The sequence below is a fragment of the Amblyraja radiata genome, chromosome 33 (assembly GCF_010909765.2).
Source record: "Amblyraja radiata isolate CabotCenter1 chromosome 33, sAmbRad1.1.pri, whole genome shotgun sequence".
NCBI classification, from domain to species: domain Eukaryota; kingdom Metazoa; phylum Chordata; class Chondrichthyes; order Rajiformes; family Rajidae; genus Amblyraja; species Amblyraja radiata.
In genome coordinates this window covers 13,095,308-13,122,456 of record NC_045988.1, presented here as the reverse complement: position 1 = coordinate 13,122,456, position 27,149 = coordinate 13,095,308, and the positions used below count along the sequence as shown (strand labels likewise).

The following is a 27,149-nucleotide window of genomic DNA, read 5'->3' as shown; positions in this document are numbered from 1 at the left end:
TTCATTGGCTATATTTAAGAGGGAGTTAGATGTGACCCTTGTGGCTAAGGGGATCAGAGGGTATGGACAGAAGGCAGGTATGGGATACTGAGTTGGATGATCAGCCATGATCATATTGAATGGCGGTGCAGGCTCGAAGGGCCGAATGGCCTACTCGTGCACCTAATTTCTATGTTTCTATGTTTCTATGTTTCTATTAATGACCAAAAATTTATTTAATCTCGGCTTTATTTCTGCAAAGATTCATCTGCCTTCAGCTTTCCATCCAAATATCCACTGCCAATAGTATTCCCACTTTGATTTCAGTTATAACAACTGTGTGCATTTGATAAATCAATCTATAGATTCTCCATTCACTTAGTCATTAAAATCAAAGGATATACATTTTATCTATGTGTTGGGGAGGTGGCTTTTAATAAATCCATCCACAGGAGTTGTACTGTACCGCTTGATCTCAAATGGGTTTGACTTGGTGTCAATGACAAAGGAAAACTAAAACTCTCTCTGGCTTGTGCTTACTTGAAGAAAAGGTCTAAATTAAAGTTGACCATGAACAAGCTACAGAAGTGACCATCCTACCTGACAGGTTTAATGCAGATCTTTTTGACTTGCTAATACTCTGACTTAACTGCATCTTCGTTCAATATGTGAAGCTAGGGAAGAAATTGCAGATGCCCCAAGATACTTGCATCAACCTTAGCTGTGGACAAGGTACTGGAAAATTGGAGGGTTGTTGATGTTGTGTCTTTATTTAAGAAGGTTGTCAAACATAAGCCAGGGAACTACAGCTGGTGAGCCAAACATCAGCGGTGGGAAAGTTAGTTTAGTTTAGAGATACAGCGTGGAAACAAGCCCTTTGGCCCACCAAGTCTGTGCCGACCAACAATCATCCATACACCGGTTCTATCCTACACACTAGGGACAATTTACCAAAGCCAATTAACCTACAAACCTGCATGTATTTGGAATGTGGGAGGAAACCCACGCAGTCACAGGGAGAATGTACAAACTCCGCACAGACAGCACCTATGGTCAGGATACCGGAGTGGATTCCAAAGGACAGCATTTACCTGCCTTTGGAAAGGGAAGGACTGATCAGGGATAATCGGTGTGATGTTGTGCAGGAAAATCAGAACAACTTTGAAAAGATGTCAGATTAAGTAGACAATGTGACATTTGATGCATATATTTGCATGACTTCATCTGCAAACTAATTTAAATTTATTGTCATTTGGTGTTTGAATTTTGTTCCACTGTCACATTTTCTTTTTATATGTCTCATAAAGCACGTTTCAGAAGTGTAACTAAAAATAAAGCTTTTTTATTCATTTGTAGGTAAGACAGTAATATTCATGTCTAAATTTGAGAGATGTGGAAAAGGTGTTTCCAGTAATGGGAGAGTCTAGAATAAAAGGATGTACCTTCAGAACAGAGATGAAGAGGAATTTCTTGAGAGAGGTTGGTGAATCTGTGGTATTCAAGGCCACAGACGGCAGTGGAGGCAGTTATTGGGTATTTTAAGATGGAGATTGATAGGTTTATCATTAGGAAGGGTGCCAAAGGTTACAGGATAATGGGGTTGAGAGGAAAACATAGATCTGCCATGTTTGAATCGTGGAGTGGACGCAATGGGCTGAGATGCCTAATTCTGCTCCTATGTCTTTTGGGCAAATGAAAAACTACAAGGTCTTCATTTATTGTCCTTGAGGAAGTAAAGGAGAGCCCCTTGATGTAACCCTATGGTCAGTGTGGTGGATGGTAAAGTGATCATGAAGGCAATTTATCACCAAATCATTTCCAATTTACCTGGTAATAACCTAGCTTACATTTGATCCAGTGCCAGATAGAGTCACATTATAAATGTACTGAATTCAAGGGATGTAATAAAGCTGTCAGGCAGAACATTCAAATCCATGAAAAACAGCAACTTAATTTCTACTCCTTAAGATTAGAACACACTTACTGGGGCAGGAATTTGTCAAAGATAAAGATGCTAAATGTGACAATTATGCATTATATCTAACTTCCAAACTTTGAAGTCACAATATCAGGATATGAAATATCAACACTATTTAAGTGTTGGATCAATTTTTTATCAACCCAAAACCAGCTGAACCATAGGTTCCACATTGATTGTCATAACCACATATGTTGGTTGCAGCAGGGAATAATGCTAGGCCACCTCCTAATAAGGAGTTACTCCCAAATAAGTAGCTTGCTCCTGTATATTTAGATGCTGAGTGATCAGGATTTTATACTTGTGCTACATTTGGACAAATGGCTAGTCTATTTCACACAACCAAACATATTGTTCTATTGGGGCGGCACAGTGGCGCAGTGGTGGAGTTGCTGCCTTCTGTCGTCTACATGCACAACTAAGGTCCCTCATCACTACTTAGATTGTTCCATGAGAGAGTCATCTCAGGTCCTCAGTGACTGCTAACTGTTGTGTAGAAGTCTGGGGCTGCAGGCAGCAGGAGTTATGAAGCAAACAAGGGAGAATCAATTGTAAAATGAGTTGGGATGTGTTTCCAGAATGTGTCTGTGTTGGAGTGGGGAGTAGTTACAAGCTCTCACTGGCATTGGGGAAGGGAAGGTCCTACAATTCCCATTGTGTCAATGCAACTGGTCATTGACAAGATCAGAAAGGTTCAGCTACATGAATTATGGTCTGGAATTAATCAGTCGTCTCAATGGCTCAATGCTTCGTTATTATCACATGTACTGAGCTACAGTGAAATTGTCTTTTTGTGCACAGTTCAGTAAATTATTACCATACATAAGTACAATCCCAGATTGGCTACAGAGTGTAAAGAAAAAGCCCACCAGGTCTTGTCTTTGATATAATAAAAACCAAAAGATTGATATTTTACTTCCATCTTTTGCTGGGAAATATAGATATGTGCTTTGCAGTCACCAACAATAATATTTTCCATTGGAAATTAAAAGCAATATTAATTTAAATACAGCAGGACTTCAGGACATTTAAATCACTCTCATGAGTGCAAATTTTGAGACAATGTATATTCTGTTATTTGACGTTCTGCTGCTCAACAATTTGTGCCTGAAGGCATTTCTTCTTTCTGCCTCCTTCCCTGATTGTAATGTTATAAGAGAGCGAGAGAGAGAGAGAGAGAGAGAGAGAAAGAGAGAGAGCGAGAGAGCAAGAGGGCAAGAGATGGAGAGAGATCTCAAAATCACAGCCAAATACATCAAAAAATATATCAGAAAGTGGGACACTTTCTAAATAAAGCAAACTGTATCTTTCCAGATATCATTCCTTCATCGGCTTCCAAATATGCAGCAGTATTCAATATTATCATATCAAATCATTAATTTAACATCCTGATGCACAGCAAAGAATCTAGTCAGTGTAGGTGTCCTACCTGCATATTCAGGATCCACATGAGGGGGATAGAAGCCAAACTTGATGAATATTGGGATGGGAACTCCAAACTTAAACCACTCTACTACATAAGGGGGTTGCTGTCCTGACACTGGGTGCACCACGTCACATCCTAGAATCACGCTGTCACCAGCACGGGCGGTCACAAACTGAGGCTCCTCCCTTGAACTGCGAGCACCTGAAAGAAACAGACATATGAACGTTAGTGAGGATGTGTGAGTACCATCGCCTCCAATTTGGCAGCACATTATATAGTATTGTTCAGAGCACAGAAAACTGCAACCATTGAAGAGCATTTATCCCAATCACACTGACAGAGTCTCTTGCCCAGAGTAGTGGAATCAAGAAATAAGAGGATATAGGTTTAAGGTGAGGAAGGAACCTGAGTTCCCACAGCTGCTGCCTGTTTTTCTAGTGCTTTTTCTGCTTGGGAGGTCGAATGTAAGAGGGAAATATACAATGAATGGCAAGACCCTTTAGAGCATTGATGTGCAGATGGATCTTGGGCTTCAAGTCCATAACTCCCTGAATATGGCAACACAAACAGATAGAGTGGTAAGGAAGGCATAGGGTATGATTCTTGCCTTCGTTGGTCAAAGCATGGAGTACAAGAGTCAAGAAGGTATGATACAACTTTATAGCACATTGATGAGGTCACATTTGGAGTATTGCATGCAGTTCTGGTTGCCCCATTACAGGAAGGATGTGAAGGCTTTGGGAAAGGGTCCACAGGAGGTTTCCATAATGATGCTGAACACAAGGAACTGCTAATGCTGGTTCACAAAATAATACACAAAGAGCTAGTCTAACTCAGGGTCTTTGGAGAACATGGATTGGTGAGGTTTCAGGTCAGGCCCCTTCTTCAGAAGAAGGATCCCGACCAGCAAATGCACCTATCGAGAGATGCTGCCTGACTCGCTGAGTTAATCCAGAACTTTGTGTACTTCTTTAAAACAAGAATGATGCTTGGATTAGGGGTTATCAGCTACAGGGAGGAGTGGGACAGACTTGAATTATTTTCTCTGGAACATGGTAACGTTGAGGGAAGACATGATAGAAGTATGTAAAATTGTGGGAGGCAAAGATAGGATAAGAAACTGTTTCCCAGAATGGAAATATCAAATACTGAAAAGCATCGACTTAAGATGAGAGGGGCAAACTTTAAAGGAGATGCGCAGAGCAAGTTTTGTTTTAAACACAGAGGGAGGTAAATGCCTAGAATGCACTGCCAGGGGTTGTGGGGGAAGATATGGATATGATATGGATTATGGTAGCCTAATATGCTCTCCCATATGTTATACTAATTGGCAGACCTGGAAAAAGAGTCAGCGTAGCCACAATGTTTGAAAGATCTTCAACCTTAAACTTTTTTCTAACCGATGGTGGCTGACCTGCTGAACGTTTCCAAAATTATCTGTTTTTTTATTTCACATTTCCAGAATCTCCGTGGCTTCAGCCCAATGTCGTGCAGTTTCTATCAGTAAGCGTATCATCAAACAATTTTCCGTTTTTGTATTTCAGAGATCCAGCAGCTAGAGTTCGAAATCTAAAAAAATCCAAGCAGATGTTGGAAATTTGAAACAGAATTAAAAGTCAGGCAGCATCTGTGGAAAGTGATGCAATCAATGTTTCCGGTCTTTGACCTTTCCTCAGAACTCATCTGACAAAGGGCATGCCTGACGGAGGGTTGCATGTCCGAACCATTAATTGTTACTTTTTCCAAAGATGTTGTCTGGCCTGCCGAGTTTTACCGGCATATTCTGCCTCTGTTGCAAAGTTACAAAGGCTACGGAATCTGAAATAAAAACCTTGCAAACACCTTGCGAGTCGCCAAATTGCGTTTTTGTCTCAGTTTAATGATGAAAAATCAAGAAATGGGTTAAAAAGGTCACACGATAGTAGTTACTTGAGAATATGGGCACATCTTGACAAAGTAGCATTTAATCTGTTAACTACCCTTTGAGAGTACACTGCATATATAAATCCATCACTTTGGAAAATGAAGTTAGTCTGAGCTTAACCATGCACTGCAAAATAGTACAACATCTTTTCATTATTAAAAGCAAGCAAAATACACTTGCCGTGGGCTCGAAATATGGATATTTTTTATATTAATGTGATTTAAATAGTGGGTAAGTGCTACAACAGCTAAGAGACATGCCACATTATAATGTAAATAACACACTGTAAATGGGCTGAAAAAGGGTTTTACTTTATATTCGTAAATGGTCTTTCTGAATTTGTCATGGAGATGATGCTTTTGAAAAGTGATTTTACGTGTAAATTAAATTGAATGAAGAATGTCCACAAGATTGCATTAGCACACCTTTCGTTTGGTACTGATTTCTCAGGAGTCTTTCTTGTAGCTGATGACGTTTTAATTTAAATTGTACTCACTGCTTGCATTTTTCATGAGCTTACAACAATGATATTAGTGGGTGCAAACTGGTGATTCAAAGTGTGCGTTACTGCCTCAGTATTTGCTGATTTATCACTGCAACAGTCACTGGCCCTGCATGATGATGCCTGGTGCCAGTAAAACAAAGCATAAACAACTAAGGTGGGGACCATGCTACCTGCATGGAAATATAAAGACAGTATAGCACTCAATGTGAGGTACAAAGTATTTGCGGTAAACACAATATATTTGCTACCCTCTCCTTGAGATCAACAAACGTGGATTCCCTTCAGCCATCCATCATTTCAGGCTGTTCTTGATCCATGGAATTTATATTTAACTATCTTGAGCTGACTTGGCACCCCTTTCCAGTCTCCTCATATACTGTTTCTGGGTCCCCAGCATCACTTTCTGCATCTCCAGGACAGTTTGGGAGCTCTTGCTTCTTCCTGGAAGAAAACCTAGCACCTCCAGTCTGAAGAAGGATCACGACCCAAAACATCACCCATTCCTTCTCTCCAGAGATGCTGCCTGCCCCGCTGAGTTACCAACATATTGTGTCAATCTTCAGTTTAAATCATAATCTGCAGTTCCTTCCTACATACCTCCACTTCTTCACCTGACTGACCTTGCTTTCATACTCAATAACTTCTCCATTAATACCAGTTATTTCCTCCAAGTATAAAAATGCCGCGTTAGGAATCTATTTTGTTTAAATACATAAGATTTTTCATTTCTCCTGCCTCATTGCCCTTTCTGTTAGTGTCTATATTGGTGGGAGTTCCTGCTGTCACAATGAATTAGAAAATGTCATTACCTTTGATGCAAAGCTTCACCCTAATCTCACCTTCATGTGATCCATGTCCATTATTCCTTTCCTTCTGTGTGAGTGAGACAAGCTCAGACCTGTTTTACTTATGGTTTTACTTTATTTACCTATGAAATCCCAATCTCCATCTTACCAGCAGTATTCCAAAGTTCCTTGACTACCCTCCTTTTCACCCTGCTTCCTACAAAGACTCTATCCCATTCTCCTCGTTTCTATGGCCCTGTCACTCTATTCTGATGCCAATACCTTTCACATCCATATACTGAATTGGTCTTTTGTTTTTGTTTCCCCTCCATCATAGTTGACGGAACCCCTAACTGCATCTGTTCCATTTCCTGTGTTGCTGCCCTCAACCCTATCTGCTCCCACCCAGAACAAGTGGAGGGTTCCCTTGTATTCATCTCCCACACTCCCTTGATGCCATCTTGGGGTGGGATAGGGGCACACCTATCTGAGCAGCTGCCTCAAAGCTCCAGAGATGCAGGTACAATCCCAACCTCTGGTGCTATCTGTGTAGTGTTTGCACATTCTCCCAGTGGCTGAAAACTCTGATTTCCTCCTACATCCTAAAACATTCAGGCTGGTCGATAAATTGCCCGGTCAAATGCCCCCTTCTCAGATAAGTGCTCTGCGTACATTGATGGCAGTATGCTTTAACACCTACAACTGTGCTTCAAAATAAATCCTCATTTTCCCCCCCGTAGATTAATATATCAAGAATACTAATTGTTCTAGTGTTAGAATTCTAGTAACAGATTTTTTTTGATTTTCTAAACTACATGAAGACTTCAGACAGCAATCTCCTCAGCACTTCCACATAATACATGCATAGTCCCAATTAAATGGGAACTCTGGTCTTTGGATTATTTTCAACAACAACAAATATTCATGTTATTTTATAAGAATTATTCGCATTTAGAGTTCTATATTTTTAATACACTTGTAATCCTATTGTTGAATCATTGATGCATGACATGTAGAACAAAGAAAACGTTAACCTTTAATCATTTTGCTCAAAAGTACATTGTACGCAGCATGCTGTGATTAGAATCAAATACCAGTAGCTTGTATAAATAATTTATATATTTTCAATGTGTGGGAGGATGAAGGGTTCACTCTGGGCTCTCTTTACTAGAAGCTCAATTTCTTTTAGGATTTTCAGGAATCCGATGCTAAATCTGATCACCATCACATGAAAATTATTGTTGGGACAATCAATACAATCAATTTTATAATGCTTCAACCAATTGTGATTAAAATAATGAGTCACAGCTGCTCTCCCAAGTTGAATGTCACCGATCTTGTTAAGACTGAATTCGCTTCAGTACCCTTAAAATCTCGCAATCAGAGTAAGGTGCAGAAAGGCCTCAGTGTAGTAATCGATTCATTGGAAAATGCTGATGAACATCAGATACCATGGGAGGTGATGAGGAGAGAGGATGAAGATTGGAAAGTCAACAAATGTAATGAAGGCTGAATGTGACCTCTTCTCAATCCAACAAGACCATTACTTTGAGATTTATTAAATTCTTACACTACAGACATTTGAAGAACTAGGCTAAACCAACCAAAAGAAATGGCTTAGTTTGGTTTTGTTTAGTGTAGAGAATCAGCGCGGAACTTCAGGCCACCGAGTCCGCACTGACCAGCAATCCCCGCACATTAACACTATCCTACACGCACTAGGGACAATTTACACTTATACCAAAACAACTAACCTACAACCCTGTAAGTCTTTGGAGTGTGGCAGGAAACCAAAGATCTCGGCGAAAACCCAATCGATCATGGGGAGAAGTACCAACTCCATACAGACAGCACACATAGTCGGGATCGCAACTCTGCCGCTGCGCCACCGTGGTTGGAAACATTTGAAAACCAGCTTCGAACAGAATTGACATGGCAAACAACTCCAGTGTGGAAACTTAATGATTCCTAAATAATGAAATGTAAGAACTAGAAGCAAGAATAGGTCATTAGGCCCTTTAAGACTTCCCCACCATCCAACATTTACGTCAATGCCACTTGCATGCACTGAACTATATTGCTTGATTCCATTAATAATTTAAAATCTCAGATTTTATGTTGAATATAACTGCCACCAAAGCTGCCCTCTTGGTGAAGAATTCTGGAGCTTCACTCCACCTCCAGTGAAGCCATTCCTTCTCATCTCAGTTCTGAATGACTAACCCATTATCTTGAGTCTGCAACTCCCATTTCTAGACAGCCCCGCCAAGTGTCACACCAACTTTGCATCTACCCTTTCCAAACTCGTGGGGACTTTGCATGTGTCAATCTGTTTATCTCTCATTCCAAACATCAGAAGAAAGATCACTGAACCAAAATATTAACTCCGTCCTCAGATACTGCCTGTCCTGCTGACCATTTCCAGAATTTCTTACTTTCATCTTACATTAGCATTTACACAGATCCTGTTAATTTAATTTCCTTGTACATGAAACAGACAATTCCATGAATCAATCTGATAATTCTTCACTGCATCCTCTCTTTAATGAATTCATCCTGCCTGAGGAAGGGACACCTGACCTGTGCATAGTATTTCAGACGCATTCTCATGACGGCCCTATATAAGTGGAGTAAGATGTCTCTATCCCTGTAAACAAATCCCCCATTCAATAACAGTGAATGGACTTCCTAATTATTTGAAAGCTAATTCCAGAATCCAAGCATCCCTGCAAGTGAAAAGTGCTGCGAGTCTTTATATGATCGCATTCACTCCATTTCTTGCAGTACATTAAGTAAAAATAAGCAATTCACGCCAAAGTAAAAAAATGTTCTCTATCCATCAGTTGGAATGCAGTCAATTAACAAATGTCAAAAAAAGCAGCCACTTATTGCATTGCAGCAGTAGTTTATAGGATAAGTTGGTGCAGAAATGGCAGCTCCCTGTCCCATTAGAAATTTACTTTTTTTTTAAATCTTGCGTTTGAAAGAGGTTCCATGTCTTCCTGTTAGATGTGGAAATGTTATAATAAATGGCCCTGTGTAATCAATTTCCAGCTGCTTGCCTTTCCACACATAAACTCTCTCATCTCTGATGCACAGTTACGAGGCACATTCAGACTGAGAAAAGACCATTGTAAGCCTGTTCAACAATCCCACATGCCAGACAACGATTACTACAGTGCTGTGGCTTGTTTGCTTTTCACTAGCTTTAAAGGGAGGTTCTTCAATGCATTCCTTTCTCTAAACTGTCCTTTCTATTCCAATGTAGTGATCAATAATGCATTTCCGTGTGAGTATGCTTTTAAACGTGGAGAACCCAAGACTGGATTCCTCACGGAAATCGGCAAGGAAGCAAGAAGTCTTGGAGATCCCATACAAAAAAAAGATTCAGGAGCTGGTGTGATAATTGCTGCCCCATTAATGTTGATGGAAGGAAAAAGTTCCAAGAAATAAGGTCAGGAACATCTCCCTATGCTTGTGCTGCTATTTGATGAGAACATGATCTTGACCTCAGCTTCACTTTCCCACCTGTCCCCAAAGCCTTCGACTCATCACTGTCCACCTCACCCTTGTCCATAATCAACAACTCAACCTGCACAGCTTTGTGGGATAGAGAAGTTGAAAGAGCCACAGTCCTCCATGAGAAGACATTTCCCCTCACCTCCTCTGTAACTGCTCAATTACTTATTCTATAACTTTGCTCAGTATGCTACCGAGAAGGAGAAGAAAATGTCCTGATGTCTACTCTCCTCACCCTACATGTTTCAAAAGTATCTCTCAATATTCTCATCTCCAATCAGAATAGGACCAACTGTGTAACCTTTGCTCAAAGGTCAACCCTTAATTCTGAATGAAACTAAGTGAACCTACTCTGAGGTCCCTCAAGTGTAGGTATCTTCCTCCTTAAATAATGCGGAAGATACCATATGCTCAAACAGTTGGTGAAGGACTTTACTACTTTTATACTCTAACCCCTTTTAAGCAAAGTCCCACATTCCATTTGTATTCGAAGGTTGACAAAAAATGCTGGCGTAACTGAGGACATGCAGCATCTCTGGAGAGAAGGAATGGGAGACGTTTCGGGTCGAGACCCCTCTTCAGACTTAAGTGTTCATTTACCTTCCTAATTATTTGCCATGGAACAACTTATTGTGTATACTGTGCTATCTTGGAAATAAATATCACCAGTAATTTGTCCTGGACCAGCCACATCAAAGCAATGGCCAAGAAAGCACACCAATACCTATACTTCCCTGGAATGCTTAGGAAGTTCGGCATATCCCCAACAACCCAACTTCTCACAGATGCACAGAAAAAGCATTTTTTGGGGTGCATCACAGCATGGTTTGGGAATATCTCCATCCAAGTCTGCAAGAAATGCATGATGTAACATGGGCATGAAAGGATACCAATGCCTCTATTTCCCGAGAACACCAAGAAAATTCAGCCTATCTCCAACAACTCTTGCCAACTTCTATCATTGCACTGTAGAAAGCATTCGAGCATCAGGACATAATACAGCTTGGTTTGGCAACTGCTCTGCTGTAAGAAAGTGCAGAGAGCTGTGGATGCAGCCCAGTCCATCATATACTTCATGCTGTCTTGAGAAAGCAGGCAACACTATCAAGGACCATCACTCCCTCTTTTCTCCTCCTCCATTGGGTGGAAGTTACAAAAGCTTGAAAGCATTTTCCACCAGATTCAGCAACAGCTTCTTGCCTGCTGTTATCAGGCTACTGATCAATGCTTGATCCCTAACGCTATAACACTGTGACACTATATTCTGCACAATGTATGATTCTCTTTGCATTTCCTGTTGTATTTGTGTATGGTTTGATTGTACCCATGTACGATTTGGCCGGGTAGCACGCAAAGTTTTTCACTGGATTTCAGTACTCATGGTAATAATAAACCAATAGGTTTAAAAAAAAAATATAGGAAGCTGGTTCACTGTAACCACTCAGCAAGCAAAACCTATTACCTCAGATATTTCTGTTTACAGCTACCTCCATGTGCTCTGAGGTAGACACGGAATATTCTTTGGAGATTTGGAAGCATTAATAAGCACCATCCTGCGACACATCTCTAGCATCCCAAGAATCAATAACAAAGTAACGATTCATTCTGTTATAATTATGGCCTATATTCATCTTGAAGAATGGTACACATGTTGCAAAAAATATATTGATGTATTGTTCCGCTACGCATGCAAGAAGTGTGAATGGAGGAAGCAATTGCTCTGTCATATGGCACGAATCCAGCAGAATATGAGTGGTACAAGGTTAATGACTTCCCAACAATCAATGACTGTGTGTTAAGAACAAGCAGCAAACGTCATTGAGATTCAATTCCAGTATTAAATGCACTGAAGAGCTGAATTGGATGGCCAAAGATATTGGAAGTATAAAACGGTGCAATAAAGGTCTTAACGTCCAGAATAAATATTAGAGATAAAGTTAATGATCAGTGATTTTTTAAACCAATGCCGATTTAATATAGTTGCCTTCAACAAGAATTGGAGATTAATTAAGATATTAAGAGGCTAGTAAAATGTTGCTGAGGTAAAAGATAAACATAGATTTTATTCAAAGACAGGTTAGTTATGGTGGCTAAAGAGCTTGCTCCTATTCCTTTTTCTAATGTTGTTATGTGCTGTTTATGAAACTAGTTCTTACCTCACCAAGCAATGGTGCAGTTCTGCAAACACATCTTTGTGTCCTATTACTACAGTGACAGTGCCCTAGTACCGTTGTACCTGTTATCATCAAGTGTGAAAAACAAAAAAGAAAAAAAATCTGTTAATGACTTAAAGGTTACATCTACATATTTATTGTAGTGTTGTGTAAGAGATGGCAACAGTAATGATTCCTACTATTTAAACCACATCCACTGATAGTTTAAAGGCTAAGTGAGCTCATTTATTCATTATTCATCTATATTTAAAAGATTATAGGTTGAAGTTTATCCTGGTGACCCGGGCTCACACACAGTGCTGGCAAAGGCAATTTAGCAAATCCCTTGTGTCCACATGTTCCTTGGAAAAATTAATCTGCAGCACCATGAATGAAACAGTGATGTTTTTAAAAATGGAGGAATCGAAAGCCAGGAAACAGGTTAGGGTTACATTAAGGATGTGAGGAGGAGGAATTTCTTCACTTGCTGGGATAGTCTAATTCCTGAGCCCAGAGTGCTGTTGAATCTGTATCATTGTATATCCAAGGTAGAGAGAGATAGATGTTTAAACTTCAGGGGTGGCACAGTGACAAAGCTGTAGAGTTGCTGTCCTACAGTGCCAAAGTTCCAGGTTCGATCCTGACCATGGCTGCTGGAGTGTGTACATTCTCCTTGTGACTGTGTGGGTTTTCTCCGGGCGTTCCGGTTTCCACCCACACTCCAAAGACATACAGGTTTGTAGGTTGATTGGGTTCAGTAAAATTATAAGTTGCCGCTAGTGTGTAGGATCGTGTTAGTGTATGGGCTGATTGCTGTTCTGCGCGGACATGTTGGGCGGAAGGGCCTGTTTCTGCGTTGTATCTCTAAAGTCAAGAGAATCAAGGACTGGGGCCTGGACAGACCAATTGTGATCTAAAAATGGCTGAACTGGCTTGACGGGGCTGGATGGTTGACTCATGCATTTAGTTCTATTCTGATAAGGCCCAATTCAAGAACATGCATCTCGAATGACATGCTCTTTCTGTCCCTCTTAAACAATTCCACTATAAAGGATCTGATTGTTATTATTTAGGTTGCATTGTGCACCACTGCATTCACAATGCAATTTTTCCTATCCCTAATTTCTGCACTGTCACCTCAGCAACCTGCTGCCTGTGGGTTTTAGGAGCTGATGGGTTGGATTGGGGAGGGGTGTTGGAAATTTAAAGTGATGTCAATCGAGGAGACTGTGGAGACTGGCCTTTTACAAAGGAGTTCCTTCATTTTATCTTCTCTCGAATCCTTTTCGAATCTCCCGAATCAAAGTGAAACAATTGATATTCACAGCATGATTGCCTTGGATCACATGCTCACGGTTCTGCTGCAAGCTCCCTCTGCGCAAGTATGGAATCAGACTCCAAATTACTTTTGACAAGATAGTTGTGATATACTCGCTAACAGGAGCACAGGTCATTTATGGTGAAGATCTAAAACACAGGCCGGCTTGTTTGAGTCAATTTACCTGTAAAGTGCAGATAGCCAACTGAGAAATATTGCAAAGTAAACCTAAGTACAACATACTCCTGCCATTTTTACACACAGGCAATTTAACCTTGGTGTCAGATATAATTACTCATTGAAACTAGCTGTTAAGCAACATGGCAAATAATTTAGTCCCAGGATTGGTGTCTCAGAGAGGGATATATGGTGGTACAGACACAGCCTTCCAAAGTATAAACATTAATCCTAGGGAATACAGAGCTTGCACCGCGATGAACAGGAAGGTTAAGACGGCTAGCACAGTGTACGGTAAGTCCTTTAAAAGAGGGGGGAGAAGGGGAGAGAAGGTGGATGAGAAGGAGTGGAGAAACTTTTGAGAAGCTCAAAAAGTTCAGAGTTGATAAACACCTCCTGGTCCGTTTCTATCAATCAATCATTGAAAGCATCATCACCTCCTCAATCACAGTCTGGTACGGTAACACCGATAGTCACTCACTACACAGAATACAACGCATTGTCTCCAAGGCCTCCAGGATCATCAACTCCCCCCTCCCCTCAATCCATTCAAGTTATCTCCAACGTACCTCACAACGGGCAAAAAAGATCATCTCGGACCACTCCCATCCAGAAAATCACCTTTTTCAGTCTCTCCCTTCGGGGAGGCGCCTCAGGTCACTTGCTACTAAAACCACCCGCTTTAAAAACAGTTTCTTCCCCTCAGCAATAAGAACTCTCAATTCCGTCCAATAATCAGACAATAATATGACTTTTGATGTATACAGTGTCTTGTCTATGGTCTTTGTTTGTTCTTCTGCACTATGTATTGTTGGTGAGATTTGTGATTTGTGATGTGGTATGGATGCACTTTATTACGGTGATCTGTGTTATTAGTGGTATGTAACAAAAGCAGTGTACCATCATGTACCGAACCCAAATACCACCAACCCTGGTTGCGTGGCAATTAAAGATTCTATTCTATTCTATTCTATTCTATACACAGCTGTGAAGTTTGCCGGGCATTTAACATTACCGGTCGGTTACCCTTGGTTCTGAAACCTCGTGCTTAAGTTTTTTTATCCCAATGAGCCAATGAAAATGTCCGGTCAGCAAAGGCGATTAACTAAAACTACATACGACTAACTCGATTACCAATAACTACATGGCGACCCCACTACAACTGCACCTACGACTACAGGAGTATTGATTTTCTCCATGGCGACCAATTTTTGGTCGCAGAACATTTTTCAACGTGACCATGAAGGAGACTCACCAGAGACCACCAGCGATCATGTGGCGACCATGTGGCGATCATGTGGCGAGCGCAGACGCTCCTGCATTCACCTAAAAAGTCACTTAAGTGGGACAGGCCCTTTAAGGATCCAGTTGCAGAGGGGAGTGCTGAGGTTGGTTGAGCTTGGCTGGGATAATGGTATTGAAAGGAGCGCTGTAGTTCATGAATAGTAGTCAGCCGTAGGTGTCCTTCTTTTCCAGGTGTTCCAGGGATGAGTGTAGTACCAGGGAGATGGCATCAGTCGTGGACCTGTTGTGGCAATTTGCGAGCTACAGTGGATACGATACGATAGATCTTTATTTATCCCAGGAGGGAAATTGATCTTCGAACAGTCAAAAAACGCAAAATACATGAAACATGAAATTACAGTGATGAGTGGAAAAGATTGAGGATGTGCAAAGATTGGGGAGGGGGTGGAAGGGGGTGGGGGGGGGAGAGTCAGTCTACCCCACAACAGCAGGGGGAGGAGTCGTACAGTTTGAAGATTGCACAGATCAAGGTAACTTGGTAGGCTGGATTTATTGTATGCCATAACCAGCCTCTTGAAACACTTCATGATGGTGGATGTCAGGGCCACTGAACATTAAAGCATAAGATCTTGCTTTCCTTTGGCACCAAGGTGATAGTGGTCTTCTTTAAGCAGGCGAGTACCTCAGAATGGAGCAGGGATAGATTTACGAAGTCTGTGAACACTCCCGCCAGTTGGTCTGTGCAGTTCGTAAGGACGTGGCCAAGGACTTCATCTGTGCCAGTTGCTTTCCATGGATTCAGCCTCAGGAAGACCAATCTTACTTCTGCAATAGTGGCCCTGCGAACAGGTACACTCGAGTCTGACCGGACAGCTGTCATCTGCTCAAAGTGAGCATGGAATGAATTAGGTTCATCAGGGAGGACACTATCACCAGCGATGCTGCCTGACATCTTTGCAAGCAATGAGGCCTTGCAACAGTCAGCGGGTGTTTGAGTGATTATACTGGGACTCAAGTTTGACCAGATATTGTCTCTTGGCATTCCTGATGGCATTGTGAAGATAGTCTAACTTTCTTGTACTGCTCGAGATCGTTTGACTGGAACGCCAATTGAGTTACTCTAGTTACTGCAGTTGATTTACTCCAGCACTTCATGGCATTGTATTTATAGTTGCATTTATCATTTCTGGATGTAACTGTTTACTCTGAGAGCTTCTTATGAACAAAGAATGTCACTGCGTCTGACAATAAACTCATCCGAATCTAAATCATTCTGGGATATAGTGATGTGACTTCATGGCTAGTTTAAAAATTAAGTGTTATCACTGTAGGCAGAGATGAGGTGATTTTGTTTTCCTTCAGACGAATGCTACTGGGTTGCCATCACCACACATTTACAATGGAATTTCACTTTATACATTTATTGTTCATAATGATCAAATTGGGTCCTTCAGAAATTTATAATGGCTGTTATTACTGAGATTGATCATGCATTAGCGCTAAGATTAATCATACATCTGTATTATAGTATTTATAGTATTTATTTATCTGTCTGTTCCAAAGGACTGCGGAACAAAGTCTGAATATTTTTAAGGTAGAGGTAGACTCTTGATAAGTGAGGGAGATTACAGTCTACTGGCGATAGGCAGGATTGTGAAGCTGTGATCATCAGGCCATCTACGATCTTTGAATGGTGGAACAGGCTCCAATGGCCAGGTCATGACTGATCTGTTTGTAATCACAACACAGCACTTCATCATTCTTTTGTTATCGTTCTTCACATGCATCTAATTGTGTTAGACTTTACTTTAGGCTTCAGAGATACAGCGTGGAAACAGGCCCTTTGTGTCAATCCAGTCCACGCCGACCAGAGATCACCCTGGTACACTCGCACTCTCCTACACTCTCGGGACAATTTACAATTTACAGAAGCTAATTAAGCTACAAATCTGTACGTCTTTGTGGGAGTGTGGGAGGAAACTGGAGCACCCTGAGAAAACCCACAGGGAGAACGTCCAAACTCCTGAGAGACAGCACCCGTAGTCTGGCCTGGGTCTGTGGTGCTGCAAGGCAGCAACTCTACCAGTGGTTGTGCTACTGTGCTGCCCCTTGTGTTGTTATTTTGAAATCTTCCCATTGACTTTGTTACAGAATAAATTGAAAGTGTGGTATTAATATTCCATTCTGAAAGATCGCCTGACGTTAGTTGTCTAAAACTATCCAGATTGCATGTCAAACTCAACATTTAAGTTTTGTTGACAACAAATGATATGAAACCTACCATCATAAATGATCCATCTCTCTGCTTTACAATCCATTAGCACTAAACTTTTTGTCAAAGTCTACACCCATGACTCCCAAATGTCAAACTAATGACAAATGGTTAGATTAATGTTCGAGATGAGATACTACATTGTGTGCATGCATCAAGAGGAAACAGAGACGAGGAAAAATATCAAACTGAATGATTATTTTTGGGCCATTTCTGTTATTTCCAGCACCATAATTCCGTATCGTTTTACTAAATTGCCGACCATGCATTTAGAAGGGAAATTGTTCATAGTTCTCAGCCAGCTTTGTAAATAATTCACAACAAAAGTGCAATTGTGCTGAAATTACCTATAACAGCGTGAATGTAATTGAAAGTCTTAGCCACGGTATAATGAATAAATTACATAGCTCAGGGTAAGTGCAGACAATATTACTGCAACCGATGTTTGCTGCTCAGAGTGGATGTTGACAATATTCCTTCTTGAATATGGTGTTCAACATGCACTTAACTTCCAAATATTTGAGTATTTTGAGGGGGTGGTGTGGGGGGGGAGGGGTGGTGTGGGGGGGGAGGGGGTGGTGTGGGGGGGAGGGGGTGGTGTGGGGGGAGGGGGTGGTGTGGGGGGGAGGGGTGGGGTGGGTGGGGGGGGGGGGTGTGGGGGGGGGGGGGGGGGGTGGGGGGGGGGGGGAGTGGTGGGGGGGGGGGGGGGTGGTGGGGGGGAGGGGTGGTGGGGGGGGAGGGGTGGGTGTGGGGAGGGGGAGGGGGTGGGGGTGGGGGTGGGGAGGGGTGGTGTGGGGGGGAGGGGAGTGGGTGTGGGGGGGGGAGGGGAGAAGGGTGAGGGTGGTGGGGGGGGAGGGGAGGCTGAGGGGGGGGGGGGGTGGTTGGTGGGGGGGGGGGGGGGGGGTGGGGGGGGGGAGGGGGGGTGGGGGGGGGGAGGGGGAGTGTGTGGGGGGGAGGGGAGAAGGGTGGGTGTGGGGGGGATGGGGGATGGTGTGGGGGGGAGGGGGGGTGTGTGGGGGGGAGGGGTGGTGTGGGGGGGAGGGGGTGATGTGGGGGGAGGGGGTGGTTGTGGGGGGGAGGGGGTGGATGTGGGGGGAGGGTGGGGTGGTGTGGGGGGGATGGGGGTGGTGTGGGGGGGGAGGGGTGGTGTGGGGGGGAGGGGGTGGGGGGGAAGAGGGGTGGTGTGGGGGGGGGAGGGGAGAAGGGTGGGTGTGGGGGGGAAGGGGGATGTGTGAGGGGTTCGAGCGACTCCACTCAGCGGCCACCAGCCACTGCAACACACAGTATCTCCTCGCCATGTTTAATTGGCAGAATTCAGGGCTCCAGGCCCACTGCTCCAGCAAAACACAGGTTAAAATAAAAGCAAATGTCATGACCCGTAATGACATCTGGATGAGGGTAGTATTCTAACGATGGGTCATTTGGTCTCCAGCACTAACAAGGAATGATGTCCAAAAGTAATTGGTCTTGTTGCCCGAGTTTATCGCCCCCTGTCACTGTAATTCAGTCCTCTCCAAAGTCAGAACGTAGCACTGCTGGAAGCTGTTTGGATGCAGTGGAGACCTGAAGCAACTCACATCCATCAATGCCAATTTGAACTATTTGTTGGACGATATGTAAAATTCGTGATACATTCGAGGCTAATGCAGGTAAGTTTGTAGACAGGACGGGAGTCTAGGGTTTGGGACAGAAGTCAGGGAAGTGGAATCGATGCTAACGATCCGATCCCCAAAAGCAACTTTAGAGTGACGGTGCAGTTTGGAGCTGCAGCAATGGACATGTGTCCTGTTCCACTTTAACATTCACATCACATCTCCATGACCACCATGTTTGCAATGAAACATGAACGATGTATTTACCCAGAGCGCTGCGCTAAGTTTGTAAGGATGTTTATTAAAAATGACCAAACAGGCAGAGCATAAAATGTGCCATCCACATTTGCTGTGTGTCTCACTGCAGTGTAACAGGATCTCATACTGTTCAACGCTGCAATCTGCTGCCCTCTTGCCCCACTGAATGACTATTTCTCTGGGACACCAACAATCTTTCTTCTGTTCAAGATGACGCCCGAGACAGTCACTGCCTCTACTTCCGTTAACAAACACGGCTAGAAGCAGCATGCAACAAAGGAAGATATTTGGGCCTTCGAGGCTTTGTTGTCAACCATTGCTTTGAATCAGCTACATAAAAGGCACATCAGGGAAGTTTGCAGCAAAGGAAATAATTTTAAGAAGATTTTATCTTGGTCCTGAAATCCGTAGGATATTTAGAGCAGTAATTGAAACAGTATTGAATAAAATGATTTAGTTTTAAACTAGGAAAACAATAGAACTACAGAAATACTCAGAAAAGAAGAGTTATTGGAATTTGAAGTATCAGCAGGCAATTCTTCAGATGTTACACAACAGAACAGAATCTAAGTCAGCAGAGAAAAAATAGAGATGCAGCATCTCTGTAGAGAAGGAATGGATGACATTTTGGGTTGAGACCCTTCCTCAGACTGGGTCTTCAACAACGGAGAGTCTAGTTACCTGCCTATGACTTTTAATAGTGTCCCAATGCTGTGCGTTCTCCTATCACCAAACCGGGGAGGGCCGCATCAACTAGTATTTCTAGTTTACTCCATTTCTAAGTAAAACTGACTTTTAGGAGAGGTATAATGAAGCAATGCTTCAAGCAAGTTGGGGAAGAAAAGTAACTCTGGTATTGTACAAATGGGCACAAAGTGGTATAGGTAGTGGAGCTGCTGCCTCAGAGCTCGGGCAACTCAGAGTTCTAACCTGTCTATGTGCAGTTTGTACATCCACAAACTCTGCATGTATAGTCTGGAGAAGGGTATCGACCCGAAATGTCACCTATCCATATTCTGCAGAGATGCTGCTTTACCCCATTACTTTGTGACCTTTTGTATGTCCTATCTGTGACCCCAGGTCCTCCGATTTTGTACCATATCCCAAAGAATGTTGTTTGGCAGATCAATTGGCTGCTCCGAATTGTCCCTGTTGTGCAGCTGAGTGGTAGATGGTTGTGGCTGACGGGAATGTGGGGAAATTAACAGGATTAGAGGTGGCACGGCGGTAGAGTTGCAGCCTTACAGCGTTCACAGAGCCGAGGACCCGGGTTCAATGGGTGCTGTCTGTACGGAGTTTGTACGTTCTCCCCGTGACCGCGTGGGTTTCTCCGTGATCTTCGGTTTCCTCCCACACTCCAAAGATGTACAGGTTTGTAGGTTTATTGGCTTGGTGTAAGTGTAAATTGTCCCTAGTGTGTGTAGGATAGTGTGTACGGGGATCGCTGGTCAGCGTGGACCCGGTGGGCCAAAGGGCCTGTTTCCATGCAGTATCTCTAAACTAAACTAAACTAATGGGATTGCATTGAATTGGCTTAGACACGGCAAGTTAAATTGGCCTCTTATGCCATTAGGAAATACGGAATTTTATTACGAAACAGTAATAATGGTGTGTCTTTGTGGAGCCCTCAGTCCACATCAGATTCTACTTCTTAAGATGTTACAAATATGAAAGTTGAAGTTATGATTACAGAATTGTCAACTGCAAGCCTTTCCAGTCCCTACTGTCTTCTCAGTTGTTCCGATATATTGTCATGTACAGATGCTCAAAAGCAGGGAAATAGCCCATTGGTAACATGCTCCTCCATGTAGCTGCGCATTTGTATCTTGTTTCCATGTAATCTGAACAAGTGACTCTGTAAAAGGCCCGTGGTGAAGAGACAGTTCTTCAAATGAAGCCTTATCAGAGGGAACAGCAATACGAGAGGAATCTGCTCTTACCAACAGCTTCCGCTGATGACTACTGCACAGACCACAGAGAGACACATACACAAAAACAATTACCTGATAGCCCAGCTCAAGAGTGGTGGGTTAATGTTCAGATTCTTCAGTTGCTGCATCTCTGTGGATGCAAACATGCACTAGGCAATGGAGAGCTACAAATGCACAACATTTGTAACCTACATATATGTCTTTCCCAAGATATATCACAAGGAATTCAGCAAGGCAGAGGTGATTGTGTCCTTCTCATTATTAAAAGGAATCTGATTTGACTCACATTCATCAGAGGTTATAGATATTTCACTCTATAATTACAACAATTATGAAATTAATAAGCTGATGCATTGCATCTCAATCTCTGAGTTAGATGATGCTTGGGTTCAATTGCAAGGGTGCTGGGAAATTGAGGTCACAATGCAGAAGAGCCAGTGGTGCAGATCTGCACAAAAGCTTGATGGCCATTTCCACAAGCTTTAAATGGAGTTACATAGAAACATAGAAAATAGGTGCAGGAGGAGGCCATTCGGCCCTTCGAGCTAGCACCTCCATTCATTTTGATCATGGCTGATCGTCCCCAATCAATAACCCGTGCCTGCATTCTCCCCATATCCCTTGATTCCACTAGCCCCTAAAGCTCTATCTAACTCTCTCTTAAATCCATCCAGTGACTTGGCCACCACTGCCCTCTGTGGCAGAGAATTCCACAAATTCACAACTCATAGGGTCAAAAAGTTTTATCCAAATGCCCCATTATTACCTCTTTAATAATTGACTCCAGCATATTTTCCACCACTGAAGTCAGGCTAACTGGTCTATAATTCCCCATTTTCTCTCTCGCTCCTTTCTTGAAAAGTGAGATAACATTAACTATCCTCCAATCCACAGGAACTGATCCTGAATCTATTGAACATTGGAAAATGATCACCAATGCATCCACTATTTCTAGAGCCACCTCCCTGAGGACCCTGGGATGCAGACCATCAGGCCCAGAGGATTTATCATCCTTCAGTCCCATTAGCCAACCCAATACTATTTCTCACCTAATGAAAATTTATTTCAGTTCCTCTACCCCCTTAGATCCTCTGTCCTCCAGTACATCTGGGAGATTGTTTGTGTCTTCCTTAGTGAAGACAGATCCGAAATACCTGTTCAACTCTTCTGCCATTTCCTTGTTACCCATAATTGCTGATGATGGTTAACAGAACAACTCCTTCACCAGTGTGCTCTCTCAACACACAAGGGCGATGTAACCTGAAGAAGGGTCCTGATCCAGAACATCACTCATCCTTTTTCTCCAGAGTTGCTGCCAGTCCCGCTGAGTTACTCCAGCTTTTTGTGTCTTATTGCCCTGTCCCACGGTACGAGTTCATTCCAAGAGCTCTCCCGAGTTTAATAAAAATCAAACTAATGGTAAGCACGGAGAATGAACGTAGCAGGTACGTCGGAGCTCGGGGACGTCTCTTAGCGGTTCGTACCGCTAACGGGAAGACTCGCTAATGGCAGGTAAGCATGGGAAGACTCGTGAAGATTTTTCAACATGTTAAAAAATGTCCACGAGAGCCCCGAGTACCGACGAGTGGCCATTACCGTAAATCTCCGAGTTGGAATCAGGGCAAACTCAGGAGAGCTCTTGGAATGAACTTGTGCCGTGGGACAGGGCTTTATCTTCGATACCAGCATCTGCCGTTGCATCCTACACATTACTCCAGTACTTTGTGTCTATCTAAATGAAACATGAGACCGATGACAGAATGTTGTGAGAATCCAAATTGAATATTTTTCCAATGAAATGGTAGCGCTGCTGAATGGTCCAGCATTTGGGGGCACTAGTGACAATGAGCAACTATATTTGCTACATCATGAAAGTACTGAGAAACATAGCACTTCCACAGATGAACCGTTTTATGCACAAATGCTAAAGGCGGTGCTATTCTACCGCCCTCACCAAAGGAAATCAATAATATCAACATGATCATAAGGTATTTATAAACCAGTCTCATTCTAAAATACTCTGAAAATCTGATGTTTTTTGCATGAGGTGTAAGTGAGTTTTTAAATGGCATACTTAGCAGTGATTACTACTCAGCAATCTCAATGGGTCCATAAAACTAATTTATGTGGATTGTATTTCTTTCTCATAACTATTTTAAAATATTAAAAAGATTTAAATGATTTTGCTCCCTTTAAAGAAGTTTATGAGATTTCAGTTCTACTTTGATCGTATGTGTGTGCTCTAATCTTTTATCAATGTTCTTTAAAAAGCTGGAGAAGTTAATAAAAAATAGTGGGCTTTTTTTCCTGCCCCCACCCCCTTCTATCACAACACTGCAGGGTTGATGTTTGGTTGTGCCGGGTAAAGAGGCTAGATACACTTCAAATGTATCCCCTCTTCCTTACAGCAGCTATGACTGGCGGATGCAGAATGTATCATTCATCTTTTCTATATCTTATTCATTTGTAATGATTTGGATTAATTTCAACAACACAAGAACAAGAACTCAAGCAAATGGGAGCAAGAGTCGAACATCGAGCCGTTCAAGCCTGACCCACTATTTCAAATAATCATAGATGATCAATGCTGGTCTCAATCGTCTGTGCTATTTCTCCATGCCTCTCTATTCCTCCGTCAATCAAATATTTATCCACCTTCACTTTAAATTTAAATTTATTCTCCCCATTTACTGACTATAGCTTGCCCCACTTTCAACACCATAAATCCAAACAAATATCCAAACTTCTGAACAAAGGACTCAGCAGGGGTGGGAGATTGCAACCTTCACCTGGTCCACCCTGTTTCAACGCATGCAATCAACCTGGCATGCACAAACAGAAGATCAAACAGAACAAGTTGTCTTCCAACTTTAGGCTGTGCACGCCATACGCAAGAAGAAGGAGAAGAAGCACTCTGCAAATGGATCATTGATTTCCTATCCATGGACTGCAACTAATAAGGACAGGCAACAAACCATTCTTCAAGATAATTCTCTGCCCTCAGCCCTGCTCTCTTTATACTCATGATTCTGCAGTAAAATACTACCCTAACTCCATTTCTAAGTTTGCAGAAACCACCTTTGTGGGGTGAACCTTGCTCAATGACGGATGGAGTACAGAAAGAAGATAGGGAGCTTCATGGTGTGGTGTCAAGACCACCAACCTTTCCCACAATTTCAGCAAAGCAATGGAGCTGATCATTGACTTCAGTGGACTGCCAGTTTCAGTCAACAGTGCTGAAGCATAGATGGTAGAGAGCTTCATTATTCTAGGTATAAATATCACCAACAATTTGTCTTTCTTCAACCACATCTGTGTTATAGCCCAGAAAGCACTCCAATGCCACAATGTCCCCAGAAGACTAAGGAAATTCAACATTCGCCCAATGATTCTTACCATTTTCTACAAACTCACCATAGAAAAACATATCGGGATGCTTGATAACTTGGTATGGCAACTGGTCTGCCCAAGACAGCAAGAAACTGCAGTGTTATGGATGCAGCCCAGTCCATCTCACAAACCAGCCTCTCTACATTAGCTGAAGCATGTTTGTGCCAGGGAGTGGTGATTCCATGTACTGGCCCCAGAAGAGGGTCGACTGTTATGCATTACAATTGTTCTATTCTTTTAAATTTCTATTCCAATTGGAAACCCATCAGGGTTTCTACAAATACTAAAGCTATTCTCTTTAATCATCTTTGAGGGCTGATGATCTTACACTGCAGTTGTAACACTGTGACCCTGCAGCACCAGATCCTGCACTGTTACTTGTCTCTTTGAACTGCCTGTTGCACACATGTACGATTTGATTGTACTCGTGTATGGTATGTCAGGGGCGGAAATCCCGGGGGGGGGACGGGGGGGACACATGACCCCCCCGTGTTTTGAGAGGTGGGGGACAATCTCCCCCCCCCCATGATTTGTAATCCGTATATTAAAACTCGGGAAAAAAAACTATTAAAAATCTCCGCTTTCCGCGAGACAGTGGGGGAGGGACTGATAATCGAGGGCACCGATTGGACAAGAGAGACGTTGGTTAGCAGGCAGTGGGGGGGGGGGGGGGACCATGATGATTCAGCGCAATGATTGGAAGAGGGAGGTGTCGGTCAGAGGTGGCGGCGCGACTCGTTGCAGCGGCTCCTACAGCCTGTCTGTCTTTTTTTATTTTTTGTCTAGTTAAATGTAGTGTTTGGTGTTTTTTAAATACTGGTTTTTAAATGTGTATATGTGGGGGGCGGGGGGGGGGAGGGGGAAACCGTTTTAAAATCTCTTCCCTGTCCGGGAGACCCGACCTTTTCCCTGTCGGTTCTCCGTTGTCGTTGGGGCCTAGCACCGTGGAGCGGCCTCCAACCTGAACGACCCGGGGGCTCGGGAGACTGCGGAGCTGCGGACTAATCACCATCGTGGGCTGGCCGGCCTCGGAACGTGGGGAGCGGTGGTGACTCGCTGCTGCGACTCGACTCCTGGGGCTCGGTGGCTCCAGCAACGCAGCCGCAGGTCCGGTGGACTGGGACATCGGGAGCTCGCGGGTCCGGGGGGAGAGAGAGACTGCTTCCCGGAGCTCCCGCAACGCGACTTCTCCAGCCCGTGTCGCGGGGTTGGAACGACCCGGAGCGGGGAAGTACATCACCCGGCACGGCTTCATGGCCGTGGGACATTACAGCGCCCGCCGGGGGCTCCAACTTCGAGACTTCTAGACCGGGAGCGGGGCCGTAAATCGCCCGGCACGGCCTAAAATGGCCGTGGGACTTATCATCGCCCGCCTGGGGCTTGGACATCGGGAGAGACATGGAGAGCAGGGGAGAGAAACGACTTTTGCCTTCCATCACAGTGGGTTCACTGTGATGGATGTTTGTGTGAACTTAATTGTGTGTATGTCTGTAGGACATTGTTTTTGTTTGTATGGCTGTGGAAACAAAATTTCGTTTGAGTCTCACTGGGGCTCAAATGACAATAAAAAAAAAAAATTTGTATTGTAGGTGGAAGTAGGGGGGTGGGACTGAGGATAGCGGCGGGATCTTCCATCGCCCCGCGGTCAAATTGTTGCGTCGAGACGATCGAGGCTCCTGATGTTGAGGCCCCTGCAAATGGGCAGATTGAAGCCCCACGATTCGGGGCGGATGAAGCTGCTGTTGCTGGAGTTCGGAGTCAGTCACCAACCAGGTCAGCTCCCGATGTTACCGTCCACAGGGCCCACGGCCGAAGCCTCGCGCCTGTGCACATGCGCACGCGGCCGCCAAGAAATTGTGTGTCCCCACCCCCCCCCCCAATGTTTTGAGAGCGATTTCCGTGATTTGACAATAGCACACCAACAAAGTTGTTCAACGTACCTTGGTACACAGGATAATAATAATAAATAAAACTAACACTTCAGCAAAAAGGAATTGCAGAATCTGGTTTACAAAAGAAGACACAGACTGCTGGAGTAACGCAGCAGGTCAAGCAGCATCCGAGGTGAGGCAACAACCTGGTCAGTCTGAAGAACGGTCCCCGACCCAAAATATCACCTGTCCATGTTTTCCTGGGATGCTGTCTGACCCACTGAGCTACTCCAACACTGTCTTCCATCTACACTTTATGGTGCCTCGGGAAAGCAGCAATGCTCTTTTCTCTTCTAAAACCTAAGCTCTTAAAAGACAGAAGTCAGTTGTAAAAATATTTGTATTTCATTGCCGATTGTACTTTCTATCTGAAAATGAAAAATGAAAAATGGAAATGACAAGGAAAAATCCAAATTGCTCAAGACAACACAAGCCATCGGTAACCCAAAAGTGAAAAGAACAAGAGGCAAGACCATAAATGATTCTTCCACAAGAAACAGTGGTGGCCGCATTGCCAGGCTGATTTTAGTTGTTTTCAGAGACCAGAAGAACCGGCTTCTACCAATCGGACAGGATTAATATCTTCTGTATTAATCCACAGATCTGGAAGAGGAATTTTACAACACACCATAAAAAGGAGCCTGCCATTTAGATTATGGACAATCATTTCTGTGAAACATCAAACACAAAAGCCTCATTCATTCTGCTTCCAGGAATGAGCTAATTTGGCTTTGGGCATCAGACAAAAGGGAACAGGGTGCTTGGC

The 27,149-nt window shown here is 43.2% G+C and overlaps 1 protein-coding gene across 1 annotated transcript in view; it reads right to left on the bottom strand.

Moving 5' to 3' along the window:
- igsf9b (immunoglobulin superfamily member 9B) overlaps nt 1–27,149 on the bottom strand; it is a 478,541-nt gene that overhangs the window by 345,597 nt on the left and 105,795 nt on the right. Inside the window, exon 2 of the mRNA XM_033049801.1 lies at nt 3,387–3,584. Within this exon, the coding sequence (XP_032905692.1) occupies nt 3,387–3,584 (198 nt within the window). The remainder of the gene's footprint in view (nt 1–3,386; nt 3,585–27,149) is intronic.